Genomic DNA, 15,571 nt, shown 5'->3' with positions numbered 1-15,571 from the left:
ATAAAGAGCATCCAGTGAAACAAAGTACATTTTTCATCAGTGTCTTTCAAATCTTATTTTTGTATCTGTATCTAATCTCTCAGTGGAAACTGTGGCACTGCAACAGTATCAACTATAAAAGGTGAAAAGTAACTGAAATATTACTTAGATGTTCTGTTTTTATCTGCCTCATCTAAAACAGGATATGAGGGCTGGTAAGAATGTGTTGTCTTTCCATTCTTTTGACATACAAATATGAATTCAAACAGTACTCAGCTACCATGTACATATTTGGAATTTGGCAGATAGTTCTCTTATTGTATAATATTTAAATCACATTATATAGCAAGATGATTTAGCTTTAGTAGTCGTGCCCAAAGACTCTTAGGCTACATTTACACAGCAGGTAAAGTGGCCCAAATATTGAATTTATAATTAATATGAATTAATATAAAGATATATATATATATATATATATATATATATATATATATATATATATATCTTAAATTATCTGATCAGTTTGTGCTCCTAAATTGACACTCATTCATAAAAGACCAATGCTTTACATGAAATATTGCAGGAGTTATTCTTTCATTTTTATTTAAAATGTTCTATTTTCCTTTCAGTCATTTGTTGGAATTTTCCAACAACCAGCCATAGCAATATGTGTATTTTACATCTCTATCCTCCAACTAAAAGCCTACCTCAGTGCAATTTTACAATTTTCCAGTGAATATTGTGCTGGTTGTTTAGATCAGCGTTTCTCAACCTTTTTTATATCACGACACCCTTTAAATATATGCGAGATGTCACGGCACCCCAGTTTACGGGGGGGGGGGGTGCTGGCGCAGTACTTCAGGTGAGAATACCGGGGGGTGGGGGGGGGTTGGCGGGGGGTGCTGGCGCAGTACTTCAGGTGAGAACGGGGGGGGGGTGTAGCGCTGGCTGGTGCTTTACACTGTGTCCCAATTTAGGGGCTGCATCCTTCTGAGTCTGTATTCGAAGACAGATTGCGTCACAGCTGCGCAGTAATACACCGCCTCTGTGGGTCGCATCCTTCAGAGTATGCTGCCTGTGAATTGGGACACACCCCGACACGAGCTGACTCTGGAAAGGAAATATGCACGTGAGGCGCAATATTTTGACGGCACCCCCGATGAAGACAGACGGCACCCCAGGGTGCCGCGGCACCCTGGTTGAGAAACACTGGTTTAGATCAAGTCACTCTGCAGAGTATGATATGCATTGGATTAAAAAGTAAATTTGGGTCACTTTTTGTCTGCTATGTGAGGGCAGCCTTTTTGGTGTAGTATAGTTTAGTACCTTGGAACTCAAACACTAGTCTGCCATATACAGGAAAATGAAAAATCCAATGAAATAGTTGAATTTATGGATATTGCCCTTTGTTACTGCAAAACACATAGCAAAGGATCTTGTGTAGGTTGTGACTTAGGAGGCAGAGCTAACTTGTAATCGCTCTGAGGTAAAACGTACAAAAGAAAGCTGGAAGTTGTTTCATTTTATCACCCTAAAGTCTTAATGGTTCTCACCGTATCTAATTAGACAGATGTTTATTTTGGACCCACATGAATGACTGCTTCTTTATCAGTAAAGCATGTGGAATCCAGCAAAAATGGACTTTGCCTGGTCTTGTTTTCTTGTGTCTCTTCTCTGTGATTAACCAAGTACGCATTCATAACTCATAAGGCTACTCATATATCAAAAAGGTATGTTTGCAGGAACACTTTCATTGACAGCAATGAACACGATGAGTGGATGCATTTCTGAACATCTGCTGAACATCTGACTAGAGCTCAACTTCTGTGCACCCATAGATTAGCCAGCTAGACAAGATGTGGTGCTAGGCCTCAGTGAGTCATGTGAAGTCTGTCCTGGACAATATAACTTAAATTTAATTCTGTCAAATCAGCATGTTTGATTAAAACTCAAGCACACTTCATTGGTTTTTATAAGTTTTACTTGAGCTTTCTTGTCTGAATGAGTTACACAGAGCCCAAAACAGGTTTTAATGGATTTAAAATCCACATCTCTATTTTCCATTATTTTTTTGCATTCTTTTTTAGCGATTTGATTTATTGGATTGTACATTTATCAGTTTGGTCAACGCGTGCTGTTTTTAATGTGCACTGTATATTAACATGACTACTGGAACTGCTATATGTAATTTCTCTGAAACGTTGGTTTGGGCCAAACTATTCAAATGTAATAATATTTCAATAGCCTATAATAATCATTTAGACAGACTATTTGGCCCCTCAACAGATGTGTTCTACCACCAATTATCAGAAACGTTTGGGACAATATGTAAAAAAAAAAAAATTAAAAATGCCTATAGATATTTCATTTTTGTTTGTATTCCTGCATTTCGGCTCTGCTACATACTCCAGAAAAGGTTTTATTAATATAAATTCATTATAAAAATGTAATATAAAAAATAATTAGGTCATGTCAAACATTCATGAATGAGTCTTTGAGGACCAAATTTGGGCCACATAAATCCAGTTTGTCAACAAATGCATGTGAAAAATATTAAAACACAGTACCTCAAATAATGACTGTCAGGTATTTGCATATTTCTTCTTCTAATGTGAATACAATTATAAAACCATTCAAGGAATCTGGAGAAATGTCAGTGTGTAAGAGCGTCAGTGTGTAAGAGCAAGAGCACAAGCCTAAACCTGTGATCCCTGATCTGAGCTATGAATCATACTGTCTGCAATTAACTCAAAGAAAGGGGTTGCAATATACACTTCTGTATTTAGCATTTATATATTCAGTATATATGTAGAGTAGTTTCACAGGATTAAAAGTCTTCACAGACTTGTGTTAAGCAGTACAGGCAGAGGGAAGAGGACCACTATTATTAGCTCTGGAGCTCATCAGTTCAAGTCTAATCATTTGCTCTGACGTGAGTCACTCCATATGTCAAAAGCTTTCCATAAGGAAAATGTCAAATCAGAACACGATTCTCCCCCTTTGGCAACAAACTTGTTTCAGATGAGGTTTTAAGGCATTTTTACAGCTACCAGTAGACGTCAGTACGAGTATGACATTATGAGGAATGACTGCTGGAAAAATGCCAGAGGATCGTGTTGCAGGAAGTAGACATCCAGTCAACTTCCTTCTCATCAAGCATATACACAAACAACAAAATAAAAGATAAAGAAAACGCTCAGCTCTTCAGAGCAAAACTGAAGATTCCCCACTGAAATGTCAGGTGAAGTGTTTCTACAGAGCCTGAATGTCAATGGAAAATTCAATGACAGTGGAAAGAGAGCTCTCCATGCAAATCCGAAGTGCCAAGGGAAAATGACAGAACGGAACGGAACGTTCACATACACAGACCAGTTGAGCGAGTCCTTTACTTGATTGGAGAGACATCTTACAAACTGCGTGTGTTTTCAACAGGCACACAAGTGTCACGTCGATTCAGATGTCTGTTTTTGTAGGATCTCTGCTCATCCCTCTGAGGTCAGCTCATTGCTCCTTATTCTCTTCTGCTCTCTGCTGCGATGCCTCTGGATAGCCTTCCATATACGACACAGCACCCCACCACTGTAAAACACACAGAATTAATTATACGCACTGGGTCAGAGGCATACTACTGGCCATCTCTGCACAATCAATCCACATCTACAGTGTGCAGTGCTACATTACAAAAGTTACAAAACAGAAAAACAAGCTGTGCTAAAATGCCCTACATGCACACACGACTGAATTCTCAAGTACTGTGCCATTATTAATCATGCAGACTGTGTAGACTATTAGGAACAATACGGTAAATTATTTACTAAATGATCACCAATAATCTTTGAGTACGATTGAACAATCATCACTATTGATCAAGGGCAGATCACATCATCTAGCCTTGCACTGAGGGAACAATGCCAATTGTGCATTTCTGGACTGGCAATCCTCAGCTCATAGTTGCAGCACCTAAATGCGCTGGATAACTCAGAGCTCTGTAATATTTCTAGGCAAACTTGCAAATCTGCCTAATTTAGCACAAAAACCCCCAGCACTTCATCAACTTTCAGACTGTTGCTGCTCTACACTTTGTTGTGGTCAAATGTGGTCTGCACTGTACTGGACTGTGTGGTTGATGCACTCTCGAGAGGCAAATCCAGTTAGTGATTTAAAAAGTCCTCAAAGTTTTACACAATCCAAAAATAATGTAGTTTTCCAATTCCAACTGCAGCATCCTGTGATTGAGGAACTTCATGCGGAGCTGCTGTAAATCTGTGAATAACTTGCAAATATTATGTAATCAGCTCTAAGAATTGGCTAATACTAGAAACACTTTCTGGTCACGTAATGGCTGAAAATCGTCAAATACTGAAACATTCCTGTTTTCTGTTTCCACATAGACAAAAGTATTGGAAGACCTGCTAATTCATTGGTTCTTCCAATATTAAAGGTATTAAAAAGTACCTGTAAAGGGAAAGTTTTCTATTAGATTTTAAAGCATTTTTGGTGAGGACTTGATTGCATCCAGCATAAACATTAGGGTACCACTTTAAAATAAGACTACCTTTATAAAGGGTTTATAAATGGTTTAGTTTATTAATAGTTACTAACTAGGTTGTAAATGCCTTAAAAATCATGAATAATCAGTTATAACACATACATAGAAATGTACGTAGACCTGTTGTTTGCCAAATAGTGAACCCACAGCCACATAACTGATTATTAATGATTTTAAGGCATTTACAACCTAATTAGTAACCATTAATAAACTAATTGTAAACCATTTATAAACCCTTTATAAAGGTAGACTTATTTTAAAGTGGTACTAACATTAGTGTGGTGAGTATAATCACCACTCTACGTTATTCCCCAGCCCATAACCAAAGCACTGGATGGAGCACCATCATTTAGAGAACACTGCTCCACAGCTCAATGCTGGTGGCTTTATTACTCCTTTATCTACCTACTTTATCTACCTACTTTACCTACGTCTCTACAGGGACTAGACACGCTGTGTGTGTATATATTTGTTTATTTGTGTCAGTAAGGTGGCTGTGCTGTCAGCAACATAAAGTAAATGAATACATTCATTTTTCATTCATTGTACCCATTTCACCCCTTGGGTGCTTAAACGACTGTGCAGCCCTACTTCAAACAGATTTTCAGAGTCACACTTAAAACAGAGGCCTCTGTGAAATCTCTGGCAAGTGACCAAAGAAATCTACAAATTGTAGTATATTCCTTGATAAAGATAATGATGATATCTAAATTACTATAGTTTAATGTGTAGTTTCAGGGTTTTATGGACATGTTGTTTATCAGACAGCAGAAACTGCATCACTTTAGGTGGAAACTAAAAAACAAAAAACTAAAAAAATCTAATTTCAGCTTTTCATAACAGAGGAATTAAGGAATGGACAATAAAAATTAATTGTTGCACCACCTGCCCCCTTTTCTGTAGACATACAATGCCCTAAAGTTAACTAGTTCCTTAACTAGTTAACTGAGTTGCTGAATTTTAGCTCTCTACTGCTATATATATATATTTGCATCAGGTGCTTGAAGGGTTGTCCCAATTATTGGGGAAGATTTTACCCTTCCTCTTGTAACTCTGTTCCAATGGGAGGGTTACACTCGTAAGCAAGGAGTAGAGGTACAAAAAAAAAAAGGGATTGGGTCTTATTCTTGTTAAACTGAATTAATGCAGTGTACAACATGCAACACAACATATATTTGTGAATTTCCCCACTGTGAGTCTAATAAAGAATAATCTTATCTTCTATATAAATAACTTATTTCCTACTGCTGATGTTGTTTTGTAAATATGACACTACTGGGGGAATTTTGTCTGTTGCAGACGAATTGAACGTCACTGTATGTACTGTAAAGTGTCTTGTTTTTTTTTGTTGCTATATCCTGACCCCATGAATCAGATAAGTTCGTTGGAACCTGTACTGTACATCATTATAGTGACATAAATGCTGCCAGTTAAATAAGGGCACTGGAGCATCTGAGGCATCACCGCCAGTCTCTGAATCCATGACTTAATACTAAACGCTTAACATTTCGTTTGATGACACCCATTCCACCATCTTGCTCACTTTCTCTGGAAATGTGTAATGCTAAGGACTGCATAAACAAAAATATTGTGGTCCATATGTAGGCCTGTTTTTGTAATTACGTCATCAACTTACTGTCAAGAAACAGTCACATAGAATTGTGTGCCATCGCCATAGCAGTGGAAAGAGATGATATGCCTCTTGATGACTCTACCCAGGCATAATGTGCATAAAATAAACAATAATGAACCTAAAATTGCTGCAATCCTTGCAGTAAACCACTGGTAACTTCATGTCTGGAAGAATTTTCCACTGAAAATGAAAAAAAAAAAAAAAAAAAAAAAAAAAAAAAAAAAAACAGACAAAAGCAGTTCCAGTCAGGCTCATGTGCTTACCAATTCTAAAAGAATCTGGGTGTTTCACCATGCCATAGGTATCACTCAGGTCAGGTAGAACCAAACTTACATACTTGTTAACATCAGTTAAAATGTTTGTTAATCAGTGATACCAGTAGTAAATATCTGTGTAAAAAATCATATTAAACTGCACATGAATGGCCGTTTTGCTCAAACATGAGGAGTACATTTGATAGTTGGGTTGGATCACACTCTAATTAACCTGAGCCAAGAAGAAAGATTTCTAGGAGTGATTTTAACTTCAAGGCATTTATTGAGGTGTTTATATTTATTTATTTGATGAATTTAGTGATGATTGACTTTTTATTCAATTTAATTTTTGTTTTTAAGCATACGTTAACGCTTTTCAATAATTTGTGTAGCACTGTAAATTATAGTATGATTAGTCTAAAATATACCTAACAAAAAAGTTTAATTGTCTATTTATGTTTATTGTCTCACCACCACAAAGCTCTGGTCTGGTGCTGCTTAGAAAGCTTTGGAGAAATGTAGGAGAGCTGCAGCCCCATCTGTTGGCCATAAGTCCCCAAACAACTATTGGACTACTGTTTTGTTATTATTGCAGAAGAGAAAAGAACTGGGAGGTGACAGAAAGAAAAAAAAAAAAAAACAGTTAGGAAACTGTCTAAAGGTCTTGCATTCCATGTCACTCAAAACCAAATTACTTAAATTATTTTTTAAAATGTTTAACATTGAGAAATACTACTACTACTACTAATAATAAGGTACTATAATTACACTTTGGTGATTGACTAATTCATATTTTCATTCATTAAACAACAAAAAGTAATGTTTTTTGTGTGTTTTTTTCACCAAAAAAAAAACTGTGCATAAAAGCAAATAAAAAATGTTTTCCTACCTACAAAGAAATGTGCTAAGGGTAAAATTTACCATTTGTTTTAAAGGTTGTACTTGGAAGAACGTTCATTATATATCCTGTGTGGTCTAGGGAAAGAAGACCTTACCGTAGCCTCATGTATCGCAGATCCTCTTTGGTAATGTCATTAAGAATGTCATTTAGTGTATATTCCTCTGAAACAAACTGAGAGAAAAAAAAAACATTTCAAAATCTGTAAATTACAGACATACAGAGGCCGACATATATTACTATTGGTTAGCCTGAGCCCATCAAAGTGTACTTTAATGACTAGATACTGGCTAAGCAAAACCAGATCCTTTTTTTACCACTGTGCTCCACATTACACGTATATACACATATATTACACCTTGTTACACATATATACACACACATATTACACTACATTACACATATACGACAATACATTATCTGTATATGCTGAAGGAAAAAGACTGTACTTACCTTGTCTATGGTCTCTGAATCAGCATCCAGGTCCTTCAGCCAGTCGGTCATCTCTTTGTCTGGTTCTGGCTCTACTGAGATGTGGAATATGGAGGTAGAAGGAGTCTCCACTTGAGGGAGGAAAGCACAGTAATCATATAAAAGATTTGTAAGTGAAGCTCTAGATGTAGAAGAGTTCATGTTTTGCTAATTTTATTACCTGTAGAGTTCTGGTGTCGCAGTCTAAAGAGCTCCAGCTCATGTGCTCTCTGTTGAATAGTCTGTCTCAGGACCTGCTGGTACTCTTTCTCTTTCTGCACCAGTTCCTCCAGCAGTCTGAAAGGGGAGATAAAAAATACTGTGGTCTGTATTGGGAAAAGTTGAACTGTACTGATATGCTGGTATGAGCTAATGAGCTGACGGCAAAACAGACTCTCAAACAGAAGCACTTTGCATTAAAAAAACAGTATTTTCGGCTGACATATTGTGAATCTGGCAGTTGTTTGTTACAATGTGTCAAAAAGTCAAGGTGAATGGACCAGTAGCATTGCTACAAAATTTAAAGAAAATAATTTTACACAGAATTTGTCCTTCTTTGTAAAATTGCCATTTTGCAGATACATCCAAGGCAATTTTTGTTTGTGTGGGTTGTGTTTTTCTGTTTTTCTGTTTACAGATGTATGATGGGGGTCATTATATACTATATAAATTTACATATTATCTGTGTTAGAACAAAACCTCATCTTTTATTTTTGTTTTTTGTTCAGGTTTATTATACTTCCAATACAACTTTTTTTTTTCTCATATTAAAATTTATGATGAATGGACCAACAAAATAACAGTACATGGACAACTATGACTCTCTTCCTGTAAAAGTTGCCATTTAGATATACAAATTGGTGCTTTCACTGAAACAATTATATTAAAATAAATACAATTTTGAAATTGTATTAATATTATATTAATCTTTTTTAATATACCATAGAAATGTGCACTACAAGAACAATATGGGCTTTTTATGTGCATTTAATGTATTTTTTTTCAATATTTGATTTCTTATTTACAAATGTTTATATTTCGGAGTTTGTTACCTCTTTCTAGTACTTCCATGTGCCTTGCTATTTCCCTTGCTGCTGCAACATTGTATATTTTTCCACTGTGAGACTAATAAAGAATTCTAGTATCTTATCTCAACAATATACTGTTTATGGATGCACACAGTAGCCGATAAGTCCCAGTTAACTAGCCTAATGTAAAAAAAATATTATTATAATAATTATAGCACAATGACAGCTTTCACTTAACGTCCTGAGGCTATTTATAAAATACAGGAATGTTTATTAGGTTTGTGTGTGCATACCTGCTTGTCTCTTGCTTGAGGCGGGTAAGCTGCACACCAAGCGGGTGCTGTGTGCGCTGGGAATCATGGGAGATGACTGAGCTGAGGGTACTGACCCCCGAGGTGAGCCCTGTGTCCTCTGGAGCTACGGGCTCCACTGCTCCAAAATCTCCATCCTCCTCCACGTCCACCTCATCCGCGTCTTTCTCTGCTCCCTCGCTCTCTGAGGCCGGGCCAAAGTGAGTCTGCAGCTCTGAGGCAGGCGGGGAGGGAATCAGAGTGAAGATTGATTTACTCACAGCTAAGTGCAGTGTCTTCTTACATTTATAGGCCTAATGACCCGGGCCATGAAATTATACACAGATGCACTGGATACAAATATATCTTCTTTCACACTCACACATACCTGGAATTAATATTGTGACTGCGGCCTGTACAGCCCGTCTGATAATGTTGTCCATGGCAAACATCCAGTGGGGTTTAATATGGTGATTCCTCAACACTTTATTCACCTAAGAGTGGAAGAAAACAGACAGACTTTCAATACAAAAAATACAATTCATTCTTGATCATTGATTGATTGTTTTTTTTTTTTTTTTAAATGAACAAAAAGTGAACATTTGGAATCAGGGGTGCATTTCCCAATAATAGTCTTGATAGTTTTCAACTTTAGGTACAACAGAACTATAGAAACATTCATTTTGCATCTGTTTCCCCAAAAAGCTTTAAGTCTGCATGTAAGCTTGAAATTCATCCACTGCACAACAATCATTCCTTCCGTTGAGGTTGTTGCTGGTGTGCTGTTGCTACTGGATTCCTAAATTTAAGAAGCTGCTGTCCACCTACCTACCAACCAACCTGTCTACACACCTACCTCCCTGCCAACCTACCTATTTTTAGACTACAACTGGAAAATCTCTATACAAAACGCTGTATAGTCCAAAGCTAGGCATAATCCCCATCTGTGAAACTGCCCCTGTGTTTTTACAATGCTTTAACGTAATACTCAAAAGTTTCTCAGACCACCTCCTTAAGTGGATTGAGTGACCGGATTTCTATGTTATACATATAAATGTGTCTTGGGTGTATTCACACTTGCATTTGGCTTGGCCTTATCATGATATAATCCTGTTTAAAACAGATGAAGTGATATGCATTTTGTGGTTTTAGTACATATATCCTAATAATCTCCTGTTATCCTCCACATGCAGAAAACTCACAGAGTCCTGGAAGCCAAACAGAACCAGCTGGATCTGGTTGATGGAGGTGCTGTCAAAGTCCAGGTCCAGTTTGAGCTTGGAGATGGTGGACGCCATAACACGACGCTCGGGGGAACGGATAAAGTCTCGCAAGATGCAAATGATCTGCTTGATATGATCTACAGACAGCTTCAGCTCTTCTGTGCCCTGAGGTTAACAAAACATATAACTGTCACAAGGTTGACACATACAAACATGTATATAAGGACATACATTACATACATACTTGTGATTCTACTGCTTTACATTGTTAATGTAATATAGCTGATTATCAATGTGATATTGAAAAAAACTCAATGGCGATGTCCTGATATTTCATGACATATGATATATATATATCACTGGCTTGTTTTAACTGATATTGGTATTTGTTAAGTGAGATAAAAGCCACGGGTTAACTAAACACCAATAGAACACAGGTTTCTTAGTAGTTTGAGCAGAAACTGTACTATTGTAAAAAAAAAAAAAAAAAAAACCTATAAATACCTAGGCTTCTGCATTAAGCTACAAGGCAAAATTGACCTTTGAAAAATGAGCCTTTTAACAGAAAGATCGACTGAGTAAGAAGACAGAGTTGGGGTGGTAGTCATGTGCAAAAACGTTACATTACAGGAAACAGAATGAGACAGGCAGTTCGTACAGGCAGTTCGAGTGGTGATGTTTCAGGTAGTTTTGTGTTTTTTACAGTTCCATTAGCTTAAACAAACAATATTGGATTCAAATTATATTACAATCTCAAACCTGGATGTGGTTCTCCAGAAGGTTGGATGTGACCTTGTCCTGGTCTTCATTAAGGACTTTATAGAGGATGGCTCGCCTCTCGCTGTCTTTCTTTAGCAGGAAGAGGCCAGAATCACTGTTCTCTGATGAGGCAGGAGATGTGCGGTCCTCTGACGTGGGGCTTTCATCAGGAACACTGAAAAAGTACACTCATGTTACACTTCTAGTGAAAAAAGGCAAGGTCAGGCAGGGAAAACCTTTTTTATCTATTATTCTAAAGATGCATTACATAAGAACTGGTATATTTTGCTCCTGGGCTCGGTTTTATAGGCAGTACAATAAAACCATGTGAGAATTCAGAAAATATGCCAAACTAAAGTTACTAAATCACACAACAGTCTCTGCATTAGGGTTAATAACTGAATATAGAGTTCTGTACTGTGAATGTAGAGTTCTAGGGTTACACACTTTAGTTATAGTTTAATATATATAACTATATAACTAATATATAACTTTAACATTTACCATCAGTTGTATAGGTCCTAAAATACTGTAGAACCCTGTATGACTCCAGAAAATAGGCTTAATCAAATGGTTCAAAATATTTCACTGTAGTATCTGCATTATGATTAACTTATGATAAACATAGAGTTTAAGGTATTAATACTGTAGAATGAGTTAGTGTTCATATAGCCTGCATAGTGTAAATGCTGGATATTACATATTTTAAACGTAGTCAAGAAACTGTAGCCTGTAAAAAAAAATAGTAATGGATTTACAATAATTCATGATTTTAAACATATTATTTTAATTTAAGATTGCTACATGATGTTGAATTAAGTATGGGTCCACAGAAACTGTAAATCTTTGACAGTACTAAGAAATTAAGGTTTTTGCATGATTTTGATTTGGCAGATGTGTTTTGCAGTTGATTTTTAGTTTAAATTCAGCTTTTTGTGTTTGGCTGCATGACATTTATGTTTAATGGTGGTAAATAACAATGTTACTTCTGTGAATTTAGCTTTATACTTTAGATCCTGCATATCTACAGGCCTACACTTCAGTTCTTCAGTCTCATTACTTCAGAAGATATGCTGAACACTGGACTAGTCTCTGGATTAGGATTTACCATGAAAAGAACTATGAACAAAATGTGTAGCAAAGAAAATGTAAGCTAAAGAGAAACAGAAACTGATATTGGACATATTTGGTCATAAAAAAATTATAATTGGTACACTTCCACTTTTTTTCCCACTAGTTTAGTAATACTGTGCAAGCTAGCTGTGCCAGTAAGTTTTGTATGTTTTTTATCTGAACTAAACTGAATCGTGTACATCATCATCACACCAAAATAGTATAAAAAGCATACAAGGTAGTGCTGACTTTGACAGTTAAACAGATAGTAGAAAAACATTAAAAGTAGGAGAGTTCGCAATTTTACACGTCTGCATGCATCTGCATCTATGACTTAATCCGTTCCATGACGTTTGCAGCCAGAATCACAAACAAACGCACTTCCAGGCTGATGTGATGATTATGCACATAGGTCATCTGGTTAAGTGCTGCTGTGATAAGAGCATGTGTGTGCGTGAGTGGGTGCAACTGAAGATGACGAATGAACAAATGAACTAAAAAGAGAGATTGAGCACACTGTGTGTGTATGTGTGTGTGGGTGGGTGTGGGTGTGTGTATGTGTGTTTGTGTATGTGGGCAGAGGTGAGCCACTGGTCATAAAGCCATCAGACATATGATTTTACAAGCAGCCAAGAGAGGGGCTGCTGTAAAAGGCATTATCACATTAGCGCTGCTTCACAGAACACAGAGACACTCACACACACACTCATACACACACCCAGCCAGAGAGACACTTGCCCATACACCCACACACACAGCGCACCTGTCCCATCATTCCTCAATGGCGATTAAACAGCGTAACCATGACTCTGTGGAGCCTGCAGGCTGAGAGCTGGTGATTTACAGCTGGACCAAGCGGCAGCGCTGAACTGCACACTCCAGCTCTGTAAACAGCTCTGCTTCATTAGCCTTCCAGGAGATACTCCAGGAGCAGATTCACATCTCACATACACACACACACACATATACACAATACGCGTGCCAAGACACACAGCTATCACCACAGAGACTGACCATAACGCTTCTTATACTGAGAAAGCATGTCTGAATGACCCGCTGTGTGTTGGATGCAGAGCTATGAACCTTTAGACTTGGTGACCTCCAGTCAGTCAGCAGGCTTCAGGGGCAATAAGCTCAGACTCCTTATGGCCTGTTCTGCTGTCATGCACGTGGTGAGGGGTTTTGTAGTAGTAGTTAATTAGCTTCACCACAATTTCTTAGTGCCTTACTATCTCCAGTATCATGTCAGTACATTAAATATAGTGTTGGATTTAGTTTCGAATTCGTTATTTTGGTTTTTATTTGTTTTTTTACAAATACTATGACAAGCTTAAAATGCCAAAGTGACATGTTACTAACTGTACTACCTTCTATGATACAGACAGTATTTGTATCTGTTTAGCCTTCCCGTCACATCTGTCGCTTGAGTATCTACAATACTACACTTTAGCCTAAAATGTCACCAGTGACACAAGATTTATGTTGATTAATGTCAATTTGTTTATTATTAAAGTAGTAAAGATATTAATTATTCCTTAAACTAGTAACAATATCTAGCGGTGTCAATCGATTAAAAAAAATATCAAAATAAATCACAATAGTATTTAATGATTCATCATGATTAATCACAATTTTCTTTCTTAAGACTAAGCTTTTGATAATGGGTATTTAAATGTGAATAAAACAATCAGTTAGAAACAGTGTTAATACACAGATTTGTATAATTGGTGCCATTAATCACAACAATATTCTTTGACTAAATAATAAGGGGACAGTATGATACAATGATACAGTTTGGTACACATAGATCTTTTTTTTACCGTATTATAAAATATCAAGGTAGTTTTGATGCCTAGAATATTTTAATGTGCGAAATTATTGAGTTTAACTGAGAGTTTTAATGGAGAAAATGGAGAATGGAGAAAATACCACCTTTAAGAAAAAAAAAAAAAAGAAATGGTCATTAGCTGTGTAGGTGTGTGTGTGAGAAAGAGAGAGAGAGAAAGAAGGAGGGAGGGAGAAAGAATGTGAGAGAGAAAGAAAGCATACACTTCAGCATAAAAAAGTAATCTATATTTTGACAATAACCGTTGCTGCTAACGCGTCACCAGGCTCTGTCAATTTTGTCACATGATTAATTTGCGTTCAAAATGAACGCGTTGAAGTTTCCAAATTAAGTGCATGCATTAACATGTTATACCTATGCCATTGCATGGAATCTCACTCTCATATTTTTACTGGCAGTTCCATAGATACCTTTAATTATTTTTACTAGCTTTCTCTACCTGAAGGCAAACTCAAAGAGAATGAGAAGCCATTTCGTCAAATAAATTCACAAACTCAAACGGGACAGCAACTAAGACTACCCCCCCACACACACATGGCACACAGACCATGTCACTAAATATAAAAATTAATCTCTAGAATCATTATATTATCACCTACTGCTCAATTGTGTTTTTGCTCATTTTAGGTTGCAAATTCACTTTTTGCACAGTTTGCACTTTATACTCAACTACTTATCTCATACATGCATATCTTACATTGCACACTGTTAAATTAATCTATTCTAAATTACTCGCCTTTATGTTTAATGACATAAAGCTTGGATGGAGCTGCTCGGCTTTTGAATCCCAGTCTATAAAGTTCTCTACAGCTCTACACTGCTCTTGAGCTAATCTGAAGCTACATGACATTTAGAGGTCTGTACTGATCGCTTCCACTATGTTACAATATCCCTGAGAGTTGACTGTGGAATATTTAGTAGTGAGGAAATTTCACAACTGGACTTGTTGCACATGTGCTGTATCATATTATAGCACCATTCTGGAGTTCCTGAGAGATATCCATTCTTCTAATAATGTTAGTAGAAGTACTTTGTATGCCGAGCTGCTTGGTTTTATACATGTGACCATGGAAGTGATAGGAACCTTCACTGATAAATTCAATGATTTGGATGGGTGAGTGAATAGCCACCATTTAGCAATTCAGTTTATATTTATCTTATTTTATATTATTTGGCATCTTTGCTTTATCTTTACATTTTATTTATTTTATGTTTACGCTACACTCTCTGAATCTGGGAATACTGCATACCAAAATGAGATGGTAAAAGTAGATAGTGCTCAACCCTTGTTGAAATATGATGGAACAGGCCCAAGTTTCAGAAAAGGGAAGATACACTTTATGCTTGTGTAATTAATTACTGCATTAATCCTAACCATGAATATCAAGAACCCCCTGTGCAATTGTGGGCACCAAACCATGATGTCTATACAGCTGTAGTTCAGACCCTGAGCCATCAGTGCTCTGAAATCTAATGAAGAAAGGTTGGTTTGGCTCTTTGTGAGTGGGTAGGATGCCTCTATTCCAGT

General features: G+C 36.8%; 1 protein-coding gene across 3 annotated transcripts in view; it reads right to left on the bottom strand.

The window, feature by feature from the left end:
* Positions 1-1,191: 1,191 nt before the first annotated feature.
* Positions 1,192-15,571, bottom strand: part of map3k15 (mitogen-activated protein kinase kinase kinase 15) — a 40,853-nt gene continuing 26,473 nt past the window's right edge. For all 3 annotated transcript variants that reach the window (XM_007252326.4, XM_007252328.4, XM_049462812.1), the window contains 8 exons: positions 11,085-11,259; positions 10,305-10,490; positions 9,491-9,596; positions 9,106-9,337; positions 7,966-8,081; positions 7,767-7,876; positions 7,411-7,487; positions 1,192-3,558 (listed from right to left, as the gene is read on the bottom strand). In XM_007252326.4, coding sequence (XP_007252388.3) covers positions 3,462-3,558; positions 7,411-7,487; positions 7,767-7,876; positions 7,966-8,081; positions 9,106-9,337; positions 9,491-9,596; positions 10,305-10,490; positions 11,085-11,259 — 1,099 coding nt within the window. In that variant the 3' untranslated portion in view covers positions 1,192-3,461. The remainder of the gene's footprint in view (positions 3,559-7,410; positions 7,488-7,766; positions 7,877-7,965; positions 8,082-9,105; positions 9,338-9,490; positions 9,597-10,304; positions 10,491-11,084; positions 11,260-15,571) is intronic.

Source organism: Astyanax mexicanus, chromosome 1 (assembly GCF_023375975.1).
Source record: "Astyanax mexicanus isolate ESR-SI-001 chromosome 1, AstMex3_surface, whole genome shotgun sequence".
Taxonomy (NCBI): Eukaryota; Metazoa; Chordata; class Actinopteri; order Characiformes; family Acestrorhamphidae; genus Astyanax; species Astyanax mexicanus.
The sequence above is the reverse complement of the archived record's forward strand: the minus strand, read 5'-3'. Positions and strand labels throughout refer to the sequence as shown.